At 37.1% G+C, this 26669-nt stretch overlaps 1 protein-coding gene across 4 annotated transcripts in view; it reads left to right on the top strand.

Moving 5' to 3' along the window:
- tfec (transcription factor EC) overlaps nt 1-26669 on the top strand; it is a 50893-nt gene that overhangs the window by 7535 nt on the left and 16689 nt on the right. Inside the window, exon 1 of one of the 4 annotated variants that reach the window (XM_049473419.1) lies at nt 7963-8221. The exons of 2 other annotated variants lie outside the window; for them this stretch is intronic. In XM_049473419.1, coding sequence (XP_049329376.1) covers nt 8195-8221 — 27 coding nt within the window. In that variant the 5' untranslated portion in view covers nt 7963-8194. Of the gene's footprint in view, nt 1-7962; nt 8222-25489; nt 25576-26669 lie in introns of those variants that run through there. One more of the 4 variants, XM_049473421.1, reaches the window with a different exon arrangement.

Below are 26669 nucleotides of genomic sequence, written 5' to 3'. Positions count from 1 at the left end.
GTCATTTTCTCAGAGGAGGTCTGAGAAAATCACATACGTGGTCATTCCGGATGGGAATAAAATCAAAGAGGACCCCCATAAAAGACAAAAATAACCTCAGGACCCCGTGAGAAACTAATCCTGTCCGAGTAGAGTTTAAGAATGAGTTTGGAAGTGTCATTTTCAGAATTCTGACTTCTGTTTTCCAACATTTGATTAGTTTGGAAGTACAGTCATCTTTTCCAAACTACTGATCATAGCACAAGTTACGAAAAGGTTGTCCCTATGGTGTTTCCAACACCTGAAAGATTTAAGAGCTGACATCACACTAATAAGCTACATGTATTGATGTGTAAACTGTCTTAGCTTTCTGTCAGATACTTTCTGTTTCTGAATTATTAACTTTAAAGAACAAACATGTGGTAAATTACTCCTCTACCAATTCCAGAATTTCACCACTTAAACTCAGATGAAATTTTCTATTATTGCTAAATAATAATAATATTAATAAAAAACAAACAGAGTATTGATATCTTTTCAACAGAAAGATTGTAAAGGAGGCTTGAAGATATGGGCAAAGACACAGTAAAAGGGTTGGCTAAGGACGGATATGATAGACGATGGAAGATGGATAAACATGACAAGCATTTAGAGCTATATCAGCTCGGCCTGAGCTGCACTCTGTCATCCCTGGGCAGACAGAGAACGAGACGTGGGGGAAGACACGTGGAAATCAAAATTTACTTTGGAAATATCTGATCGAGTATAGCTCTGCACACAGCAGAGGCAGGAAGCATGATATTAGTGGCACCAATTATGGCAGACATGCAGCAGTTTCTCCAAAACAACAAAACGATGGCCTGTTTCCCGGCATGAACTCCGTGATCCAACGAGCTGCTTTATGAGGCTCGTAAATAACGATCAAATTGCCAATCGCTAGATTTGACTGTTGAATATTACATTTTGAGATTTTCCTTGAAATGCACTGGAGGGTCTGATTCTGTCCATGCTGTTTGGTGCTTCTTGTTATAAGGCCCCTCTTTCTGTTTCTTTGATCTACAAAGGTTGTTCCCCATTAATAGGATTAGGGTTGAGCCCCTTTAAATGCTCTGTACTGTGTGTTCTGTGGATCGCAGCCTGACCTGTGCTGCATCACCATGTCCTTCCACAGCTGAGACAGAACAAAAGGGAATTTTAGACAAAACTACAAATAACTTCCAGCTTAAGGTCACAGGAGGGGAGTAGATTCTACAAAGGCCCATTCCAAAAGCATCTATCAGTATCTGTCAGAGTCGGAAAATATATTGCTATATATATTAATATATATATATATATATTTTTTTTTTGCTGTATTGATATTGTGAAAGGTGAACACGTGTAAATTATGTGATATTTAAAAAATATCCAAATTTTACTGTGTACTGGGAGCATCTTGCAGTGTAAAAAAATACGTAAAAAAATGTTTTAAACAGCAGGGGTGCCAGAAAATAAAATATTTTACGGACATTTTTAGGCATATCTGCTGCCTGAAAATGGCTATTTAATATTTAATTTATTTGTTTATTGTTATATGAACTGTTTTCGACAGTGATATTACAGAACAATGAACATTTTTTCAAAAACATGTATAACAAGTAAAGTTTTTAAATTACTGCATAAAAACTGTAAGAAAAAGAAATAATTAATGTATTACACTTAAACAGAACTGGAACATTTGAATGAACACTGTATTCTTGTTATTTTTATATGGTTTTCCAGAAGAAAAAAAAAAAGTTAAATAACTGGAGAAAAAAAAAACTCTGTGCTTGAATTTCAAACATTCCAGAAATAAGTTTCTGTGGGTGTTTAAAGGATTAAAGGATTCATTTTTAGAACATAATGTAGCTCTTATGGCAGTTCTTAGCCATAGCTTAAAGGTTAGAGAAGAAGGCTAGGAACTGAAAAGTCACTAGTTAAAAAAAAGATATATAAAAAAGTGTTGTTACCTGTTTTTGCCAGGATTAACTTGTTAAAAATATCTATACAAGAGTAAAGATCTCAGTTAAATTGAACATAATCAAAAAGGTGTACTGTATATTACATCAGTTAGCTTGTCATTCAAAAAAGGGAACATTTCTTTATTATCTGTTCTAATAATGAATAGTGAAATTATAGCAGGGAGGGCATGAAGAGGCAGATTGAAGGCCAGTGAGGCTATAGCTGTAGAGGCCGGCTAAAAGAGAATAAAGATAATGGATTGAGACTATATGGGCATTGTGCCACAAGCTTTGGAAAGTTGTGGCTACACACACACACACACACACACACACCCCACACCCTCACCATCCCACCGCATCAGTGGCAACTTCCTGCTCCACTCCCTCCTCCCCCAGCAAACATGTCGGTCTGAGCCTTGGCATCAGCGGGCCATGTTAACGAGCCCACATACTCTCCTTTATGAGATTAATGCAGTACATGTAGCAGGTGTCTGCCAAAATTCCAGCCCTATTTAAACCTCCCAGCCCATACCAGCTCCATAATCCTATTAGCGCTAATTGAGTGAAGTCGGCAGTCTTTTTCAGTTAAACCAAGTTCAGCCACTAATAAGATTCAAGCGAAAAAAAGGTCCAATGCATGGAATATGCGCCAGGATGGGGTTTTAGCGCAGAGCCAAGTGCATTTCTGCCCTAGGGCTCCTAGAGGGTTAAAGTGGCCAAAGGGGTTTGATGAGGGCTATGTTCCAAACTGTTCTATGCTGAGTTTCAATCCATCTCTTAACCGGTGTGAAAAAGTGTGGCTGGCCGGAACCGTGGTGTTCAGAACATACTGTTTGATGGGCTTTTTCTTCGTCAGTTCTTCCAGTGATAAAGCACTGTTCAAACGTCAGTCAAAGCAACAATTAGGAACATTTCTTCATTTTTCAGGAGATATTTCTGAGGAGATTAGATAAAAGATAATCCACTTGGATAACAAGTAAAAAAACAGGAGTTTCAAAACTTAAAGATTCAGAGAAAGATACAGATAAAACAGGACTCAAAACAAAAAAAAAAACATATAAAACCTGGTAGAGTGGCAGGTGGGGGGTCAACCTGATAAAAAAAAAATCCCTTAAATTTTCCATCTTTAAGAGAAGCTCACCTGTTGCTTTAGATCTGAAGAACTACAGGTATTTCTGCCCGTCCTTCCATTATCTTGAAGATTTAAGAATATAGTAATGAGAAATAAAGAAAAATACAGTAGACAAACTAATCAAAATGCCTAGATTTCCTAGAACTGGCAGACCTGTCCAGAATTCAGACCTCAAAATCATTTAATGTGGCTGATACTTAGATGATGTCACTCCAACAAGAATACATTTTTTGCACAAACACCAAACCCCAATCAGATGAAAGATTGTAATCCACTCAATAAAATGGAATTTACCTAGTAAGCTCACCTAAAGATCTTTTGAGTATCAGACAGCTCAATGCAGCTGCTGTTCACTAACTGATACAGGTATTGATGATAAAAAAACATGTCTGAGAGACTGAAGGCGAGGAATTGGTGTTTAGACTTGTGGTCAGCTTGCAAACCTTAGATACCGAGGTGTTGTGTGCGGGGTTGCTGCCGTTCTCCTTCAGTTGTTCACTGACGTGTGTTTCAGAACTTTCGAATCGGACAGTTCTTTGCACCTGACACTCCACCCTCTTTGACTAAGTCTGTCTAACAACAGAGCGATCTATATTCTGATTGGCTCAACAAGAGTACATTATTATATACAGCTGATGGATTGGCAAGCGTAAGGAATACCATGTGTGGCGTGTGAACTCGTTGAGGTGCGTGTGTTACACGCTTAAAGTGTGAAACCAGTTAACAGTTAACTAAGCACTGATCAGTATTTTGAGCATCCATACAAAACGGAATCATCTCCACAGATAGAAGGTGGACAGAACTGTGTTTATGGTTTATTTAATGAACACACATTTGATATAATTGCTAAAAAAAATTTTGTAATGCTACAGCTTTTACTACTGTGGATGCACAGGGCAGCCATCTTGGATTTAGAACCCAGGGCTGGCGAGGCTCTCCTGACTTTTTGAGTAGGAAATGGGACACCACCACTTTTTAAATGGCATCCTTATTTTGAGATACTGGCAGCCTAATTTGAGATACTGTTACACTACTCAACACTATATCAGACTTTGTATAACATACTGCTTTCTATTAAAAAGGACAAACCAATGTCATGTAGGTGTTGTAGTAGCAGCATCGTGAAGTGTGGAACCTGTGTATCTTTTGGGCATCACTTTCTGAAGAGCCACAGTCCCCTAACCAGATTGTCTCTGCTCAGGCTTTAAAGATGTTATCTTCCTTAACCTTTGGCCATGATCAGCATGACACTGTGTGTGGAAGTATATGTGTGTGTGTAAAAGGGAGAAAAAGACTCACGCTGGGCCACTGTAGCTTTTAATGCAGCTTATCCCCAGGAACCTTTTAGGAAGATACCTTTTAGCTGGGATTTCTCCTCCACAGAGATTAAGCCTAGTATCCTTTGGCAACAGCAGCTAAAAGAGCTCCTGTCTAAACTATTCTTGTGAAGATTATGCGTCATGAAGATGCATGTTGATGAGGTATACTGAGAGATAGACCTAGCTGACTTGTGATACAGTGGAAAGTGGGGGTTCTTCCTGCTTAGAAGCACTGCTTTGATCACCCGTGACTGGGTAGGGAGAACACATGGGTTCTTAGAGATACAGTGCCTAGTGTTTTTTTTTTGTCATTTACTGAGATGATCCTGTTAAAAACTTGATGGATTTTTAGTGGTTAATTTGGAATGCCCTTGAAATATTTGTTCAAAAAGCTCAATTTATGCTTACCTCTATGAACCTAGGGCTTTGACAGTGTTAATAAATTAATTCTGGGCTTGAATTTGGTTTATATTTTTAGGATTAACTGAGATTTTTAAAATTTAAGAGTTGAGTATTTTAAAGCTCATCTCTGCGGTCCTGTATTCTGTTGTCTGGCAAGTCTGGAAAGAGAACAATTCATTATGTAGCAAACATTTAATTATATTATAGATCTTCACTGTTGTGTTTAAAATGTGTTTGATTTTAGTCAGGTAGATACATTTGGGCATTAGTATTTCAGATTATAGGTACATTTGGACAGAATTGATCAAGACATCGATAATTTGGACAGAATTGATCAGGCTATAGATACATTTGGACAGAATTGATCAAGCTATAGATTAATTTAGACAGAATTGTTCAGGCTATAGATACATTTGGGCAGAATTGTTCAGGCTATAAATATATTTGGACATATTGTTTCAGGCTATAGATACATTTGGACAGAATTGGTCCGGGTACAGACAGGTTTGGGCAGTATTTGGACACAATACAGAACATTGTGACAGAATTTGGTTATAGTAAATATTTTTACATGGGTTTTGGCAGAATTTTGTTCAGATGAGTTCAGATGGATCTGGGAAGAATTTGGTCAGTTTACAGATAAGCTCAGACGAAAGGTCTGGACATGACAATAAAAGGCCAGGTCATAGATGACTTTGATTGCATTAATTAATATGGGTTGTCATTCGATTCGGCAGAATGTCATTGAATATGGACCTGCAGTTATGGCAGGATTACAGTTTTAACTGCCCTCAAAAATAGTTAAACATGCTAAGCCTCTGAGCTTAGTCCAGCTTCCTTCCAATCTCTTTTGAATGCTTTTAAGCACTTAGAGCTTATAGTTTTCATACAAGTAAAATCATGCACATTTTCGACTTTCTGTCATATGAAATGATCCTGTTTCATAACTTGTGAACTTGTGGCTTTGGCTGGTAAATCATTATAAGCAGCTCACATGTCCCCCTGAAGCCATAAGAGCTGAACAGTAGATAGCATGAACTTCACAATACATCAGATACATTTTAACACATAAAATCATTAGATGGCCAGATTTTAACTTCATCCTCTCACTGATGTGGGACATTAAAACTGTAACTTGTGTTTTGGCTGTGCTGGATGGTTACTGTACATGCTGATCATTTCCCTACTACAGAAAGATCTATTGATGTATAGTCTAGCACATCTTTGGATCACCTGACAGCCCTAGACAACAGATCCATTATCTGTGTTGACCTGTAATTGGATAATCCACACATATTAACCCCTAAAATGTAATGGGTAAGTAGCATAGTGTGAAGGACCTGAGGTTTACAACCCTAATGAGGTGAGGTGTTGCTAATGGGTGTATTGAAGGGGCTCATGCTGTGAAGTAGCGTGGTGCTGAGTTGTGTCTCCTTTCAAAGAAGCAGCAGGGACAGTAGCAGACCCCTGGGTTGCAGTAGGTGAGCTGGGGTTAAAAAAGAATGAATATTTATTAGTTCTATTGTAGTTGCAGCACAGGTAGAAGAAGAACCTGTAGAGCTAATCTAGTAGTGCTGCTGGGGTTGTTTGTTTTAATTAGGGGGTTCTTTAAACTGTGTAAAAATCAGATGACTTTTGAGTAGAATTAAACAGGAATCTTGTAGGGCTGCAATTAACTATTATTTTTGTAGTCAAACTAATTTTTCCATTAGATGACTAATCGATCATTTTTTTTATTATTTGCCCAGAAGATATTTAAAAAATAATATATGGGTACCATAATGGAAAAAAACTTCATTATAATAATGGGTTCAGGTTCATTAACAACAGGTCAGAAGCTTAGGAGTGCAAAACTTCAACAAGGCGTGTGCGTGTGTGGGGCTGTGTGTGCAGTGTGTGTGTGTGTGTGTGTGTGTGTGTAGTGTGCAGTGTGTATGCAGTGTCTGTGTAGTCTGTGTGTGTGTAGAGCTGATGGTTGAGTGGTACCCATAGACTTTTTTATTATTTGCCCAGAAGATATTAAATAAATAATATATGGATGCCATAATGTAAAAAAAAAACCACTGAAACCTACTAATATAACCAGCACACCACTATCCATCTTTTTCCTTATCAGCATTCATTTAGCTTGAAAAAAAGCATTGCCAGTTACCCATTATCCATTACTGCTAATGCACCATTTTTGGGCTTCATAATAAAAGCCCCAGCAAATAAACAGTTAGTCTATTTTGAACATGATGTAAACACTAATATTTTCAATAATCATAGGTTGTGGGATCCTTGTTCATTTACAACATTAATTCTCTGAAAATCTCTTTTCATATTCAAACAAACCTGCAATAGTAACTGAAATATCCCTACATGAATTTATATTGAATTTAATAGTACATCAAATTTGAACTGATCACCTTGTCAGTGGTGATATCAAATCATCAGTGGTGACACCCAACCCAAGTAAAATAGCTTAAAACCACTAAAGAGGCAATCGTATCTAACCAGCTGCACCTATGTAAGACCCAACAATCCCACTGAGATCCCGCCAGGAACTCTCTTTTTTTTCTTTCTTTAAGCTTGGTGGCAAACCTTTATGTTTGGTACAGTCTGGTCATCTGGGACACCAAGCAAAGGCCCGCTAATCCAGGACCTCCTCACTGCTCCTCATGTCAGCTCCTTTCTAGTTCAGTTCAACCCCTCTTACCAGTTCAGGACCCCCAACACTACTCTCAAGGGAGGAGATTATGAAGTATAAAAGAAGGGAGAAAGAGGCAGAATGAAGAAGAAAAGAGAAAAGGTGGGGGGGGGGGAATCAAAGAATTGGATTAATTGGCATAATTCAAGGTGGCTGAGCACAGCTAGAGAGAGTGTCAGCACTGGGCGAATCCCCACCATCCTCAAAGTTAGACCGTCTGCACAATTAGGCAACTCACCTCTGACCCCGACCAGAATAATTAATGAATAACAGAGAGGATAAAGACAAAAGGCGCAGAGCGGTTTGGGTGAGTGAGAGCGAGTTACACATCAAAGAATGCCAGTAATTGGCCCTGTGGTTTTCATTCCTTGCCCTATTTCTTTCAATTCATTGACTCAAAATAATGGGTTCAGGTTCATTATCAACAGGTCAGAAGCTTAGGAGTGCAAAACTTCAACAAGGCTGTGCGTGTGTGGGGCTGTGTGTGCAGTGTGTGTGTGTATGTAGTGTGCAGTGTGTATGTAGTTTCTGTGTAGTCTGCGTGTGTCTGTGTGTAGAGCTGATGGTTGAGTGGTACCCATAGACTTGCCGACAGGCTGGAAGGAAAAAGTTGCGAGCGATATTGTTGTCCCGCTGAAGACACTGCGAGGCCGTCACGATTTCAGAACTGTTTGTCCACAAAGCCCGTCTCGTCATAATGCTGGAATATAGCTGGTATGGTCAGGTAAGTCAGCCTGGTCTTTAAACTTTTCTTCAGAGGCGTCCTTTAGGGTAATTATACCATTTAGTGTAATGTTTTGTGTCTGCGCAAATTTACAACCACAGGTTATGATGGAAACTGATTCTATAATGTTTGTATTGTTTCTGCCTATAGAAATGCAAACGGACTAAAAATATCTATTTTTGATAAATATATTGTGCACTATATGCAAGCTGAGTTTTTTTTTTTCGATCCATGAAATATTAATAATATCATGCTCAATTTTTAATTTTTCAATTTTTAACTTTCATTTTACTGTAGAAGGAAAAAAAACAGTAAAAATATATTATTAATTTAAGTAATTTTGGAACATTTCTAGTTTTGTATTCGTCAAAAAAATTTGAACAAAACAGAAAGAACGACTGTCAGGTTATGTCAAAAAGTAAAACAAGTAAAAAATAAAGGAGGGTATTGTATATATGTCCTAAAGACGAACTCACCTACAAAACACATACAGTTGTCTCTAACAATGAAAAAAAATTACAAATTAAATTCGACAATAGGCCATGCATATAATACAACATGATGGTCAAGATAATCACAATGACATACAGTCAAACTCAATAACAGCAAGAAGGCAGATAATTTAACATCAATTTTTTACTCATTCCACTGATTAAAATACAGAAGAAATCATTTTAATCATTTGTAGAGCAGGTACATTTTACTTTAGACTTTTCAATAAATCCAATAAATAACCAGTTATTCAGTTATTCTAACCAAAAACTCAAAATACTTAATTTATATTTATATTTCTTCATCCATGAAAGCACTTAAATTACGACACAACTTTACAATAATTACAATAGAAAAGCAAAATAAGTGATTTCTCCTGAAAGGGAAAAATTGTCACTATATGGTTATTTGATTGAGGGGCTTAATTAGTATAATGAACATTTAAAATTAAAAGTACTAATTGTTTTAATTATGCATGTTTTAATATGTTTGCATATAAAGGGTAAATGTCTATATTAAAGGTGAAACTATTTTTTGTGAGTTTTATAAAAATTGCAAATTATTCCTGGATCACATGTGGTACATAAGGTGAAGCGAAATTGTATCCTCACAGTTCAGTTTACACCCAAAGAGAAATATAAATGTAAAATATAATAGAATAAAAATAAAATAATAATAAAATAGATACATACACAAAATATAAAGGAGTAGGTAAAGTAGCAGCAACATGAAGTCCAAAGTGCAAATTTGCAATATCAGCGTGGATGATTATTAATGAATATCAATAACATGAAAAGTGATAAAGTGTCTCGGATGGCTAGGTGGAGTTTAAGAGTCTTCCAGCTTCTGGAATGAACCTGTTTCTCATAAATCATATAAATTAATCACGACCTGTAGAGGAGAAAATTTTGATTGCAGTAAATACTGATTATATTTGCATTAATTGAGCTAAGAAAATACTTATATTGAACAAATAACTACAAAAACTACTTAATTAAATTACATTATATCAATTACTTTTTAGTGGAACATAACCGAACGGCTATGATGCTCATAATATTACTTATGAAAATGAAAAAAAATTACACCCTTAGGAACAGATTTCACAGTAGTTGATTCACTTTAAAGTTTTCTTGCTTTCTTTTATGCATTACACTGATGTCAAGCTAATACAAAATAATAGTTTTCTGATCTTTTTTATTTTTTTTTTTACCAGAATAGAAAATCAGGTATCCTTAACCTAGTCATTTGCCATGTTCTAGCCAATGAAAGAGCTCAATGTCAGGTATTTTAAAGACATATTATTTCTTCTTAATATCATTATCTTGTTTTACTTAGATGCAAGAGCTGTATTTAAGTAAATATAATATATATTTAATAAAATATAATATTAGATTAACTCGAATAATTTAAGTAAACATGCAAATAATTTAGTATGCTAAAGTAACAAAAAAAAGCATTTAATGAATTGTTAATCACAATTAAGTTTATGAAGAGGACTGTTAGCTCAGAGTTTTGTACTGAGCAGTGACAGAAATACTTTCCGTTGAACTCTATTTGCCATTTACCTTCTCCGTGCTCAGAGACGCAGCCTGCTAATGACTCTGATGTGAAAGAGCACAATTTAGGACCTGGGCCTTCACATCACGTGCAGTTAGTCCCACTTAATTTGCTCATAACTCCCAACTACACACGCTTAACTCATTTACTGCAAACTAAGAGATCAGACTAGCCGCACGTGATGAGCTAAAATACCTCACTGCTCCAGCACACAGCCTCCCACCAGGCCTCCAGGCCCAGCCTGACTTCACTAGCTTCATGAGATTTCCCATACCTGGGGCAGCAATGTCAGGTAATAGGTCTTTGGTCAGGCCTTTGGTCTGAGAGATGTCCTGTGGTGATGAAAGGAGAGGTGTCACATCGCTTTAGCTTCACTCAGGGCAGCAGAGCTCACAGAGGAGTGGACCAACACAACCGGGGAGTGAAAGCCTCTCAGGAATGTGGGATTCCCTCCAACTGATTTTGTGTTGCTGCTTGTTATCTCCACGTCCGGGTAATGAAGACTGAGAGAGATTTCATTTCTGAATCAGGAAAACCAAATGGCTCATGTTTTATCGCTGTGGACTGGCTTTATAAAACCTGACAGATTGTCTGCAAACGTTCAAACATCACATTTTTTGATTTTGTCTTGTGAGGCATGAACCTAAAAAAGTCTAGCCGATTATATAAAAAAAAGAAACCTCTCAAAAAAGGAAAGAAACAGAAAAAGGCATTTCTTCACATTATTACATTTTTAATTTTGATATATTTATAGTCTGTTATTATTTACTTTTTATTGCAAAAATTAAATAATAATGGACTAATAGATATGCTCTAAAATTAGTTAATAATAATACTCTAAAATTAGTTAATAATAAAACTGTTTTATTGAATGTTTGCAACACAGATCATGATTCAAGCTCATCCTCATGAACAGCTGTATATGTGCATTTGTTGACAAGCTGAGGAAAACATATCTGAAATCAGAAGTGGAAGAATCACATAAACTGAAGCAGTACAGTAATAATACAGAATGTCACACAAATTTGGCTCAGGTTACACAGTGTCCTCACAGGTTATACACCATTCTCTCTATTACAAGTCAGTGTATCATCAACAGAAGTCTAAAGCTGTTATTTTAAGAAACAGTTCTTTGCTATCTTCTTCTTTACTTTCAAAGAAAGTCAGTGTGACACAGTTTTGGAACATTTACATTGGTCTGTTTAATATGAAATTGTGGCACAATATACACGGCTGCCAGAAGAATATTACATCAAAATGGAAAGAAATGACAAAATGGTGATACATTTTTTTTAGGGTGAAATAAATCAGTTTACATTAGGGCTGTCAACGTTAAGGTAATAACGCACGTGATTAATTTGAAATCAGCATTTTTTAATCCATTTTTTAATCCACCAAGTTTGACCCCAGCTTTCGCCGTAATCTGCCCTTTTTTTGAGAATGTGATTTGGTCCTGATCCAACCCATCTATCAAATATACTTATTTTTAATTGAGCTAAACTGCTGATTGGGCACATTTTAGTCTGATACATAATATAGATAAGCCAGATAATATACTGCTATGAACAAACACTGTCTCGTGCTGCTGCTTCGTGCCATACAGCTCTTACCAATCAGAAGAGACAAGGTGCTTATGTAATTTATTGGTGCGCATTTTGGTGTGTTCGGTGTCCGAAATTGAATTGAACATATGATTATACAGAAATGGCATCCTAAATAGCCTTATCTCTAAAGTGGCATGTTTACAATAGAAGAAAAATGTCAGGTTCTCGTCCTGTCCTAAGTCTCTTCTGTCTGTCTCTGTATTTTTCCTGCACTCCTGTGTGTTTAGTTACCTTTCTACTTAGCACAGGGCCCCTTTCTATGTTCTCCTTGTCTTCAGTCCTTGAGTTTATCTGTAGCTCCGCACCCTTGTTACCTTTCCCCAGGTGTTCCCTGTTTTCTGTCCTGCCTTGTGTGTGTATTTATAGCCCTGTGTTTCCTGTTTTCATTTGTCGGTTCTTGGACGTGTTTGTGTCAAGTTCCGTTTGTTTTTCCAGTTCCTATGTACATTTTGTTTTGTCATTTTGTATTTTTTTTTTTTTATAAATTTACTCGCATTTGCGTCCGCTCTCCTCATCCTCTTCCTGCTCAATACTTGACAAAAACCAGCTTAACTTTCATTATAAGTTAAAAAATCTGCCAGATTTACATTATTTCAAAAAGTAAAACCGGCAAAATGCTGTATTAAATTCAGCAAATCAGATAAGAGGGCTTTAGATCAGATGAGGATTGCAGAAGAGTAGAAGACGGGTAGAGGAGGAGTAAGGGAGGAGACCCAGGCCCAAGCAGGGCAGACAAGGCCCTTCTCTCAGAGCCGTGCATGAGAGCCAGGCCTGGCATCTTCCAGCACCCTTTCAAATGAAACTCAGGCCGGGCTGATTAATCAATTTAGAGCGAGGGGACTGGGTGTAAAGTGGGGGATCTGTAGCAGGAAAATTACGGCCATCTAATTCCCACAGTGAATTGGACAATTAATGCATTAATCTTTGAAGGATTCTATTAATATTACAAGCCGTCTGATTAAGCCACAGCGGCTGAGGTTAAGCAGCATGAAGGCCAGCAGGGGCTTCAGAAAGTTCAGGTCAAGATGTGGAATTATCTACGCTCCAAACAATGAGATCAGTTATAGAATAATGAAGAGTGAAAAGTGAATAAACTCATTTTTCTTTTTCTTCTTATTAAGTGAAGGGAAATGACAGCATTAGTGTACTGATCATTTCAGGATGGGTCAGCGGAGTTCAGGATTTGAGGACGGTTTCATCAGTGACAGGGCTAATAAAAGCGGGAGCTGTTCTAATAGGAGGGACAGTTTTCTCTCTGAGTGTGTGTGTGTGTGTGTGTGTGAACAGGCAGAGATTTATGTTCACTGTAACTCAAGTGTCAAACGTATGACTGCACGCTTTTGTAATGTGGGTGATTTGTGGCGCTGTGGCTGATATGCTTTAAAAAAAAAGTCATGCAGGACCAAAAGTCAGAGCAGGACCAACACAAAACACACTCAGCCCTCTCACCTCAGTGTGTGTGCGTGCTCGAGTGTGTGTGTGTGTGTGTACTACGAAGCACATGCATCCCGTGTAGACAGTTGCTTCACCAGTCACCACACACAGACACACACACACACACACATAAACACACACACGCACGCTTATTCAAATGGCATGGACTTGAAGAGTCCAGTGCACAAGCAGCCCTTTGTCCGAACCCAGAGCGTGTATTATTAGTTCGGGTAAGGTCAAAGTTGATCTAATTTTCTGCTTAGTTCTCATTAAACAGCTATTGCATTATTTAATTTCCCACAATTCAATTACAGCTGTAATGAATATATGTCCAGCAAAAGCTTTTGAACAGTGGTTTGCAAATTTAGCCCACAAATGTACTTTTTGTGTGCACTTAAAAAAAAAGTTTAATATATTTTACTCAACTCTGGACCAAAGGTCAGAAGAAAGCTTCAGCTTGAAAGTGAAACTTACAACTAAGAGAAGCTGCAGTGCTCTGATCTCAACTTGAAAGTAACTTGAAAGGGAAAAAATAGAAGATAAGATAAGCTTATTTACAGCAAACGTTTGGGCACCCCTCGTCACACAAAAGCAGATCTTGGTGATTTACTACGTAAAAATGAATGAATATACAATTTATTTTTAAGTACAGTTTCTATTTATTTTACATTTATTTCTGAAATAAAAACATAACCCATTGAATATGACATTATTTTTTCACATCAAATACTAATAATATTTTTGATGTAGTATCATAAAATAGATGAATAATTAGAAATTGAATTTTAAAATGAGCACGTAAGTGTTTTGTAGTAGATTATCTGATTTATTTGCACTGGAAAAAAATCTGGAATGCCCAATCTCATATCATTTTAGAAAAAATATTATTTTAGAGTGGAATGGAATACAATACAATACACAGCTACATCAGCCATAACATTAGAACCAAATATTTTGTAGTTGTTGGTGCCACCACAACAGATCTACTCATTCCAGGCATGGGCAATTGGCAGCCAAATGCGTCTCCAGTTAGTCAGATTAAAATCGAATTGCTGTGTGGGACTGAACATGCAAATATGCTCATTGCATATTACTATTACTATTATTACTATTACTGTTGTTTAGGTTGTACTGGGAGAATTTTTATTTGTTAAAGGTCAAAACTCTATTGCGTCCTCAAATGTTTTTTTCTGATTTTAACACATCAATAAGATAAGATAAGATAAAACTTTATTGTCCATTAAATTAACATTAAATGGAAAATTGTCTTTGGCAGTCTGGCAGACAAATACATGAAATTACAGAAACACAGTAAGTAAATAAATAAATAAAAACAAAATATCTAGTTTTACATTTAGTCTCTTGCCTGATGGGAGCAACTGAAACGAGGAGTAAAGGGGATGAGTGGGATCACTGTAGACCTGAACTGCCTTTTTGTTATGGATCGGCTGTATAGATTATGTAGTGACAACTGTTTGGCTTTAATAATTTTACTGGCTTGATTAACCAATCAAATTCAAGAACTGACTCTTTACTTGCTGACTAATGTGTATGTCCTACTCCTTGTCAGATGCCACCGTAGATGATCATGATCAATATTTTTTATATCTTTTCTGGTGTGTACCTTAATATTCTGAGAGTATTTCTTGATTAATTTTACGACAAATACAAATGCCCCAGAAATACTTGAACTCCTTTAGAGTTGCAAAAGATTTGTAAAAGCAAAAATATATAAAAACAGACAAATGGATGGATGAATGGATTGATGGATAAATGGATAGATGAATAGATGGATGGATGGATGGATGGATGGATAGATAGACAGACAGATGATAATGTTTGCTTCATTACATTCCTATATGTTAGACACAATATGGTATTTAAATACATTTAACTTTATGTATTTATATAGAATTATGTATATAGTTTGTGCCATGTAATACATATATCCTCTAATTATATTTATATAATATTTATATAACAATCATAACAGAGCATCTACAGTACAAGTTTTATTTTATCCAGACTCTGGTATTGTGGTAAAACTTTATCATAACTTTAAATCAACCAGTGTTACCAAAAATTTCAGCTCCCTAATGGCTCCTGCCAGACATTCTCCCACATCGGCCACAGCAGCTGTCTGCCTCTGATTGAGCTGATATCACTTTTAGCACTCGCCGTAAATCAACATTCAGGCACATCTACAGCCTCTTCAGATCAGACCACAGCCCACTTTCTAAAGGACAATTTGTTCCTCTTATTTAATCTTTCCTGACATTTGGAATAAAATGGACTGGTTGTCTTCTGCTATCTTACACATACATCTCACATCTAACCCAACAGTGACCTATGAGCTCCAATGGCTCTTAAAATAAAACAGTCTGGGTCAATAATGAGCCACTTCTACAGGGTTCACATGTACTTTCTGATGAGCTTTAAATACATACTCCACTGTCACTGCTGGACGGGTCTTGGATAGGCAAGTCTTGTGCGCGGCTCTGCTGGGAATACGCAGGGTTTGTTTAGAGAGCAGAAGGTGTAGTAATTTTGAGAAGCGTCATTTGCTGACAGTATCTGAAGCTCTGCTGACACAGCATTCTAACGCAACAACAACTTGTTGTTTCATTTGTCGAGCTGCTGTGGAAAGTCCCATCACTTTAATGTAGTATGCTCAACAAATACACTATAAACTTAAAAAAAAGGTAGTTTATTATTTATTTATTTAGAATAGTTTAATGTGTTGAGTTAAGAGAGTTTAGTTATGAGATTTAATCCATATGCTCTTTCAGCATAAATGCAGTCTAATCTACTTTAAGGACCTAAGTATGTCACCAACAGTAGTGACACTGTGTTTACATTGCTAAATAAAACTGCTTATATGTCACTGGGATTTGTAAAAAAAAAAAAAAAAGGTCTTAGATACTCAGGCTTTTACAAACCAGTGATTAGCTAAGCCTTGACAAAGAACCTCTTTCAAAAGCACATAGGACCCTGTGCTGCGGGTGCTGGGTGCCTTTTTTCTGGGCCCGGTGTGATGGGAAGTCATATGACACAGTATGGTTACCTTGTGAATTGGAGGGTGATACTCACACTGTAGAAGGTCAGGAGACGGGGGGACATAAAGACCTGGCTGTGACATAAAGATGTTTCCCTGCAGGCTGGACAACACAGACAAACCTATTGCTTGTAGATTTGGATCATGAAACAAAGTGGAGTTGGTTGTATTTAGGCAGAGGCACTTTTATAAAGGGTTTTTATAAATGCTTCAATGGTGTGCAAGTATTTTATCAGTGGTGGTTAATCTGCTGCTGGATCCACTGGTAATTCTGTATAGAGAAATACTTGGTTTCCACTGTACAACTTTTTTGGTACAGTATATTTAAAATGATACACTGTATCCACAAAAGTATTGGGACTCCTGTTCCTTCATTGTTTCTTTTAACATCTTTTATGTTTTTCCTGCTTTCCAAATTCCAAAAAAGGGAAATTTATATAGACAAAATGCCCAAAAGGATCACTTTTTGTTTCTTTAAAAAACCCAAAAAGCCAATGTGTAACTTCTGTACAAATTTGTTTAACCTGTTATCTCAAGAACCTTTCTCTGCATTAACAAAGGTTCCATTAACTTTCTATGGTTCTTTACGCTCATGTGTCTCATTTACAAACATGGTTCTCTAAAAAAAAAAAAAAAAACAATCACATTCATTTGAAATGGTTGTTCTATGGTGCCACTTAAATATAGACACTGAATTATACTTTAGAACGCATGTTTGTGCTGAAAACTGAAATAAAACAGTAGATGAGTCACTGAAAGTTACTGTCAAAGAAACTTTGAAGAAGCGCTTTTTATTGTTTTCCACAATTACTCACAGATTCTCACCGGAGAGCGATGGCACTGCAGTTTTTTTACAAACTTTAGGATTTCTTTATAGCCAAATAAATGCTTTATGCTGATTTATGGTTATTAAGCTGTGAAAATGACATGGTGTGATTTTAACGTCATGCTTCCTCCTCCAGCTCTCTAGTGATTTTTTGGGTCATGTTCTACTGTTGTACAGTAAGGACATTTTTTGGTTTGTGTCCGTCGCTGCAAAAGTGAACTATTTCACACAAGCTCCAGTTTTCTCTAAATTGATTTGGTATTATTTGTGTGTGTGGTGGCAAGCGCACAGAAGCAGGGTCAATCTAAACTTTGGGAGTCCAAAAGAACCGTAGGTAGCAGAAGTTAAAACAGTCCTGTTCATGTTGCTTGCCATCGGCTACCGGAGCCCTGAGAGAGCACAATTGGCCTTCCTCTCTCTGGGTGGGTAGATGGCACTCTCTCTACCCACATCACTACAAAAGGTTGCTGTCACTCAGCAAGAGTCGTCTGTGAGCTGGTGTATCGGAACCAAGTCGCTGAGTTTTTCTCCAAATTAGCTGCGAATCTACTCTTCAGCAGCAGTTCGAAAAGAGGTGGTGGCTGACTTCACATGTGTTGGAGGAGGCATGTACTGTGCTGGTCTTCACCCTCCTGGTGTTGTGGCATCACTAGTAATAGGGGAAGTCCTATTAAGTGGGTTAGGAAACTGGCCCTAAAAGTGGGGAGACAATGGGGAAAAAAATAAATAAATATATATATATATATATATATATATATATATATATATATATATATATATATATATATAAAACATTTAAATTAATCATTAAAATCGATTTATTGCCCAGCTCTATAGCCCACAGTGCAGTGTGAACTGTGCAAGTGCAACCTAAGAACAGAACTGATAAGAGCATCATTAGCTAAATGCCAACAGTGAAAATGTAAGGGAGTAAAATCCTTACAGATATACTTGCATAGATCTCTAGGCTTCATTAACAATGTTTAAAAAATTATTACAATTTGAACTGAGTAACTGAGAGCAAATGGAACTGGTTAGTTAAACACTTGCATTTACAGTCTGTTACTTTGTCTGACCGTTGGCATGCTTGTCCTGACCCCACAATTAGATCTGGAAGAGGAGGGCCGCTGGATGGGAAAAGAGAATGATTTGTCCGCATTCCTGTAAGGTGTGTCTGTGAACGGCTCGCCTTGTCGGCCCTGACACAGGGACAGCGTAATTGATTTAGGGCAGAAATCGCATTACAGCCCTAATTACATCTCTTCTGAAACTGGCTGGAGTTCCTATTCATCTTTCTCCAAGCACGAAGAACTTTCAGCAGCGTATGAGATTGTTTACATAACAACACAGCATGAATGTGATGCTGTACTACATGTCCAGATCTTTCCTCTTAACTTCACCCTCTGATAGGAAGTGGTTATGCAGTGCTGGGTTAACCTTAAAAGCATATCCAAACGGAGATGACACAGAGTGTTACGCTGAATAAACCAAATGAAATATATTAAGACATTCTGCCTTCATTCCTTAAGGGCACTCACGTCATTAATAATGGACTGTGAAAATCCACTACTTTGCTGTACCAGACTTTAAGCAGTGCTGAAGAATCAGGTTTGAGGTTTTAAAATACTGCAGATACCAATGACAATATTTTGGACAATTTTTTGGTCTATTTTTTATATATACAAGCCACACCGGATTATAAGGTGCATTAAGCAACACTAGTAAGGATGCCTACATCAAAGTAAGCAGGGGTGTCACCATGTTTCCTTTTAATGGGGAAGCTGGGGGGGGGGCACCTGAGTAAACAAAACTGTAATCATTAAAAATATATATATATATTTAAAGCGCTTTCATTTATTTACCGTAAGTGAGTTTTCAGTGTAGTTTCTCCAGCACTAAGGCTGGGTGCAGCAGCATTAGCATTAGTCGCTAACTGCAGCGCTAGCGTGATGTAAATGCCACCCGATAACGCTAGACTGTACCTCAGCAAAGTGGCTTTACTGCTCCTTAATACCTGACTGGTAGAATTAATACATAAGGTGCACCAGATTATAAGGTGACTTTTGGGATTTTAAGTGTGCCTTATAGTATGAAAAATACAGTGTATATATGTATATATATACACACACACACACACACACAGTATCTTTAGCCTTTTTTTATTTTGAAGCAAAGCTGTATACATATTACATACAGTGCTACATTTCTCTACCCAACAGCAGCTATATACTCAGAGGGAGCAGTAACTCCCGTAATACAGTAAAAATGGGTGTAATATTTAATTTATATATGAATCATTAAAGTGTAGCTGCTATTATGCATTCCTTTTCTACTTGGATAAAACAGGCCTCAGATGTGTGAGCCGGACTTTGAAGTCGTGTCTCAGAAGCAGACCAACTTTTACAGGAAGTAGCTCATGTTTAATTCATGCTCTATGTGGGACTAACAAAGGTGAGCGTTCGGACTGGGACCTGGCAGAGCGAAGGGGGGAAAACGGCTAAGCAGAACTTTCAGAAGGGGTAAACACACTCAAGCACACACATACACACACACACACACACACACACACACACACACACACGCACAGACATACACACACAAATACACTCAGGTGTGTATACATACACACACAGTCACACATATATGCAAGAGTACCTGGATACAGACGTGCAGTGCTTATTCACACACGTGCATAAGGATAGATAGATACAGTATCTACAGAGACATGGATGCCAGCATCACAGCCATGCATTTACACACTGCACACATACATATAGGTACACATATCCACCATCTGTAATTCTAATATGATGTTTGTAGGCTGTAAATTTTTTTTTATTTTAATTCTTAATTCGATAATTCTTTAATGACTAAACAAGCTATTAAACATTTTGGATGAAGCTATAATAACCTTAGCATCCAGAATATCTTAATATTTTTGAAATCTTAAAGCAGGTAACTTAATAGGAAAACCTATATACAGATAATTATGTATATATATATATATATATATATATATATATATATATATATATATATATATATATATATATATATATATATATATAATCTATATGTAATTGCAATATATTATTATAGGCTATATAATTATGAGGTTATTTCATCACTGCTGAGTGAAAAACAAATATCTCTAAAACGACAACTTTACAGGAGATAAAACCTTTTTAACCCTTGTGTGGTGTTCGGGTCTGTGGGACCCGTTTTCATTTTTCATCAAATGATACTAAAAAAATATTTTTTCCAACTCAAACTCATTGGCATTGGCTCATTTTTTGTGAAAAACATATATCAAAACACATTTTCGATAAACACACACTGTACACCCCCCCCCCCCCCCCCCCACACACACATTTATATTACATACAGTATATTTGGCCAAGGGCTAATAAACATTGCTTCATTTGTAAATTTGAAACTAAACAAATTTTCGACACATATCTTGAGTTTAATTCATTTTCTTTTACATTTTATTAAAAAACTAATAAAAAAAAGAGTAGCACTTTTTAAAAGAAATGTAACATAAGAAAGGTAAAGGGCAAATATTAACCATGTAAGCTGTTTATATTGCTTGCAATTTAGGTGAAGCAAGCATGTGTAAAGCATTTTAATGTAAAATTGCTTAATTTTGCTGAATTAAATACAAGTAACAAAGTAAACGAGTAACAAAAATATGAACACCACACAAGGGTTAACTTACAATGGAATCAGTGTAAAAAATATTCTTTTAGGTCATTATGTAGAATTTCTATTGGTCACCGTAACAGCATAGCCAGCTGTGCTTAGCAGGGCTACTCAGCCACAGTTAGCAGCATAGCCAGCTTCGGTTAGCAGCATAGCTATCTCTGGTTAGCAGTACAATTCATCGGATTAGCTTTACTGCTCCTTACAACCTGACCGGTAGAATTTATACATAAGGCACACTGAAATATGAGGCGCTCTGACGATTTTTGGGAAAATTAACAGATTTTAGTCTGAACAATATGTAATATACTGACAGGAAGTTAAGAGGGATTAAGTTGGTATATGTAATTTTTTTTAATATATGTTTACCTTTGAATGGATTTCAGGGGGTAAAATCGTTTTTTTTATGAAGAAGGTTGTATTATGTTCCAGAAAAAGAATTAATTAAGATATAACTGTTCACCGAAAACTGCCATAAATTTCCATGTATAAATTTCCAACCACAACTGCATCAATGCACACACACACTCATACAGTATAAAAGCATGCATGCAAGTAAATGCAAACACAAACACACATTGTGTTTGTGAATATATACATATGTCAGCAGGTACACACCCACTTTTACACACTCAAGGGTGCAATGCAGGTTCAAAGTGCTTGTAGTGTATTCCAGAAACCCTTCCTCAGCATTTCCCAGATCAGTTCAGGAAAAGGCAGCTGAGGGAATCTGGGAAATAACAAAGGCCCGTCCTAGTGCAGAGCATGCACGCTCACTATTAACACGCCTGAAACATCTGAACGCTTCAGAAACAGAGTGCTGTACTTCAACTGCCATTTGAAGTGTAATCATTGTAATGTGATTCATCACTCTGTAGTGTGTGTAATGTAATTACTGCCTTACATGGCTGCCATTATTATCCAGGCCTTGTCAGCCTCAGGCTGAAAAATTCAGTTTGACTCATTGATTAAAACACAGGACAGCACATTAGTATTGCATGTTTGTGGGGTCGTAATAAGATGTCCGGACCATCTCTGAAATGTAAAACAAGCAGGATGTGGTCAACTACAGTGTGGAGCAACCAGAGTTGATTATGAGTGGAGTGGTATAATGTGAAAGTTATTAGAAGAGTGGTTTCTACATGTTTTACGTAATAATTTCCTTTCTGGAGCTACAGTGCTAATGTAGCCAGCATGAATTGGAAGCTTACAGCCTCTATTAATTTATCATAGATCTGCCTTAAACTGCTGTGAAATGATAAGAAATCTCATTGATGTATCAAACTTTGACACATTTTATTTTTAGACATGCATAATTATGATATTTCTGCAACAAAACAAAAAGTTATGTTTCCATTAACTACAGTATATACTATGTATCACAGAAATCTCTGGACCACACCCAACAATGTAGAGCATCTGGGAGCCCAAACACACCAGACAGTTCTGAAAGAGCTGAAGAGCCCTTGTTCATACACTGTTTCAGAAAGTTTAAAGCAACCATTAAAAATCGATGTGTGATAATCAGATCACTCATATTGGCCAGTCATTTCACCTAGCATGCCTTTGGCTTTTCTCTCTCTTTTTTAACTTGTACTTCAGTCTGACCTTAAAGTTAAATAACAAATTATGTAGCTTTGGGAATAATAAAAGAAAAAAATACATTTTATCATCCTTTATCTGCGATCTGGTTACAAATAGTATTATTATTATTATTATTAGTAGTAGTAGTAGTATTATTATAACCACACAAAGGCTAAAGAAACTTCGGCCAGCAAATATCTTTTGATCACATTTGGCATAAAGGGTAAAATAATGTGAATTAACTAGTGAATGAAAGTAAATACTCTTTAACAAACAGGCTGACTGAATTGTGCACACTTCCACATTCAATGCATGCACTTTTTGACCTCTCGCATTCTCACAGCGTCAGTACGCCGGTGTCTGTGACCTGCTAATACCCAGAAACGTGTATTATGGACAGTATTTTTATGTGCAGTTGAATATTCCTATTCCTGGTCTCTGTGTGTGAGTGTGCTTGGATTGAGGCCTGTGTATCAGGGAGATAACCTGCGAGTGGAATTTGCTGAGTAAGAATCTGTGTATGAGCAGAAAGGAAAGAACCAGGAACAGCGCTTCACCTTCCCCCCAACCGTCCTGCTCTCATCCACCTAAAATTGTGCCTCTGTCAGGCCTTTGGCTAATGGCTGGGGTTGGAGTGAAGCACCACAGAGGAAACCATGGTGCTGAGCATGCTGATGTGTCATGCCTTCCTCTCTGGGCCCAGTTTTTCAACGTACACACAGCTCAGGAACACACGCAAACACACACACACACCCACACACACACATATGTCCTTCTGACTCACTGCAGCTCCTTCTTCATTGAGGTTTCAGTTGAAGGAAGCTGGGTTTATGTGTGTTTTCGGGACTTCTTCTGCTGGAGCCATGAGCCGCTGCTGTGTGGTTAAAGTCATCTCCCTCACTGAGGTCCAGCTACTGCCGGTAGGTAGCTGCAGGTGCAATAAGAGAGAGAGAGAGAGAGAGAGAGAGAGAGAGAGAGAGAGAGAGAGAGAGTAAAAGAGAGGAAACACTACAGTTATTATAAGCATATGTGAATCTGTGTGTGAATGAAGGGGTGTGTGTTGCAGCTATGCAGAACTACTGCATTTAATGCTGAAACTGGTTTAGAAATGTGTTTAGCTCAAAAAAAAACTGCTACTGCATACAGTGCATCTGACTAGGAATGACAGATGTTGAATTAACAAAATTAATAGAAAATGCTTTAGCATATGATTCTAAACTCATGATACTTATGATAATATGTAGCATATATAAGTACATGCTGCCTATACACATGATGTAGCCTGTAACTTGTCACTGCCATGCAAATCTCCAAAGTATTAGACTTCACAAGAACCCTTAAGTGTTAGTGGAAACCAATGTAAAAATCTTGCAAGGAAAGGAAAATAAACAAGCTTCTCACTAGTTCATAGTGTGGTATTCCACTCTCCTCCTGGACAGAGCTTCCAGTTTCATTACTGTGCTGAAAAAACCCTTAGCTCTTGACCAGCATTGGGAGATGCATGAAGTGCTGTAAGATTTTCTTGGAAAACACTGCACTGACTTTGGACTTGATAGAACACAGTGGATCAACACCAGCAGATGACAGACATGTCTCTCCAAACCATCACTGATGGATCAAGCAGCTTGGACTGTGTGTCTCTACACTCTTCCTCCAGACTCTGCTCCATTGATTTCGAAATGAAATGCAAAATTTACTGATGGTCAGTGATGGTTTGGAGAGACATGTCATCTGCTGGTGTTGATCCACTGTGTTATATCACGTCTAAAGTCAGTGCAGTGTTTTACCACAAAATCTTACAGCACTTCATGCTTCCTTCTGCTGGAAACTTTATTGAGATGCAGATTTTATTTTCCAGCAGGAGTTGGCACACTGCCCACACTGCCAAAAATACCAATTGGTCTTATATAATATTATAATTTGCTAAGACACTGATTTTTGGGTTTTCATCGGCTGTAAGCCATAATCATAAACAGTAAAAGAAATAAATGCTTAAATAGATCACTCTGTGTGTAATACCTCTATATAATATATGAGTTTTGAACTGAATTACTGAAGTAAAATAACTTTTCAATGATATTCTAACATTTTTGAGATGCATTACTAGATGCATTACCAGAGTAACTGGAAGAGGCCAGACACATCAAATTCCACACAGCCAGTAAATGGAACAGGGATTAAATCCACAATCCCCTGGAGTTGGCACCAGCATGCCCCCCCAGAACAGGGGATGTGTTTCAGAACCTTGTAAAAAGGTTTAAAAAAAATTATGTAAATGTTATTTGACAATTTAAAGGTTCTTTTTACATAACTCTTTTACAAAAATGGTACCAGTATATTATGAAAAAAAAAGAGGAAATTCTACAGTATCACTGAACACACCCTCTGTGGCACCTCTATTTTTCAGGAGATCCAAGGTTTTGTCTTAATACGGAAGTTCTGACAATGCAATTCATATGCAGAAGTATGCAGTTTATTAATGTAATGATACAGCACTTCCACCCTGAAAAATGTATATCTGAAACAGATGGAATTCTGCACTGTCATACCCAAACAAGACATGGCTTTCCACAGGAAGAAGAATAGTCTTAATGGTTAAAGTGGATTTCAGAATCGTTCTGCTTATTCCTGCTTTTACTTTCTCTTCCCTTTAGAAAGCTCTGTGGTAAAACGATTGTGTGCACGTCTCAGAGATAACTCGCAGTCAGCAGAGCCCACACCACTGTTCTGGGTGGGCAGGTGTGGAGAAGGGTAGAAGAGGAGAAGATGTCTATGAGAACAACGCTATTCTATTGATTCAGCCTCAGGCTTCGCTGATAAACGTGATAAAAGTCATTGATTCCGAGCTGATGCTGTTGGGAATGGTTTGTGGGTGGGAAGGGATTTGTCCATAATTTCTACAGTTAGTGCTAATCATCCAACCCAGTGTTTCATAACTTGACCTTTTCTGAAGTGAAACAAGAACTTGGCTAATACTGAAAGAGAATTGAGCAACATCTGCTCATCCAAAGCAGAGATTAGCTTCCAGTTCACACTTACAGCCGGTCTGGAAGCCTGATGAATGGTCAAACGCTTCTAGAGCTCACAACTTAAAAAGGTAATGCAGAAAAAAAACATCTAATCTGGTTTCTTTGTTTGCCTATGTGATTTAGGGAGATCTAATTCAGATCTATTTCTGTAATTTAGTAAGATGTTCTTTAAATTTTTTATGCTCTTCCTCACAGTTAAAATTGGATGCACTGCGGAACTATAATTCATCTAAATTCACAGACGTTTACATTTTTGTAATCTTGATGAATTTTAGAGAAAAGAGATTTAACCCCTGTTAAGTGTTGTACATCAGATTAGTCCCCAGTTCAGAAGCTCAGTACTTTACAATCTCTGTTTCTCAGTAAATTAATGCCATAACATTTTACAATCTGAGGAAAAGTATTTTTAAATGCCTGGAGCATGGAACTATACAAGCAGTAGCTTTCACTTTATATTTGAAAGAGAATAAAGAATTCTTGTTTTCATGTGTGTGTGTATGTGTGTGCTTGTGAGTGGAGTTTGTTTGTATGTGTGTGCGTGCGTGTGTGTGTGTGCGTATGCACTCTGTCATATCAGATTAGCCGTGTGTCCAGTCAGTGCAGCATTCCTCATCTGAGTGAGTTAAAAGGCAAAATGAAGTTATGAAGCTACAGCTGCACTTCTACTATGAGCCAAACCCACTGCTTTCTCTAAGCTGGTATAGAATTAGAAAAAGCAAACATGACAAAACTCAAATTTCTGCTATGATTCTTCTTTATGCTGAAGCCTACCCGTCATCTTTATCCGGTTATAAGGATTATTTTTATCTTATTTTTTCAAAACTACTGCTAAATGTCTGAAAATATTTTTTTTCAGTAGCAGTGAAATGACCTATAGTCCACCACTTTGCTGTATAAGAATGCTGGCAGGAAGAACAGATAAATGCCTGGTTTAGTTCATTTTTTTCAATTTAATAAATTAAGTTTTTAACATCCTTTATTACATCTAGTATCAGTTTATTCAGTTTACTACCTCTTCACAAACTCTCTGTTTTCCAGCTGAAAGACACAAAGAATTGTACAGGACTAGGATTGTAATGTTAGCGGAGGTAACTTTTAGCATTTGTTTGTTTATCTAAAAACTTTAAAAAATAAATTCCACACACATGTGATCTACTGTGGC

This window comes from Astyanax mexicanus, chromosome 2, assembly GCF_023375975.1.
Source record: "Astyanax mexicanus isolate ESR-SI-001 chromosome 2, AstMex3_surface, whole genome shotgun sequence".
Classification (NCBI taxonomy): Eukaryota; Metazoa; Chordata; class Actinopteri; order Characiformes; family Acestrorhamphidae; genus Astyanax; species Astyanax mexicanus.
Note: the sequence above shows the minus strand (reverse complement) of the source record. Positions and strands in the feature narration are given on the sequence as shown.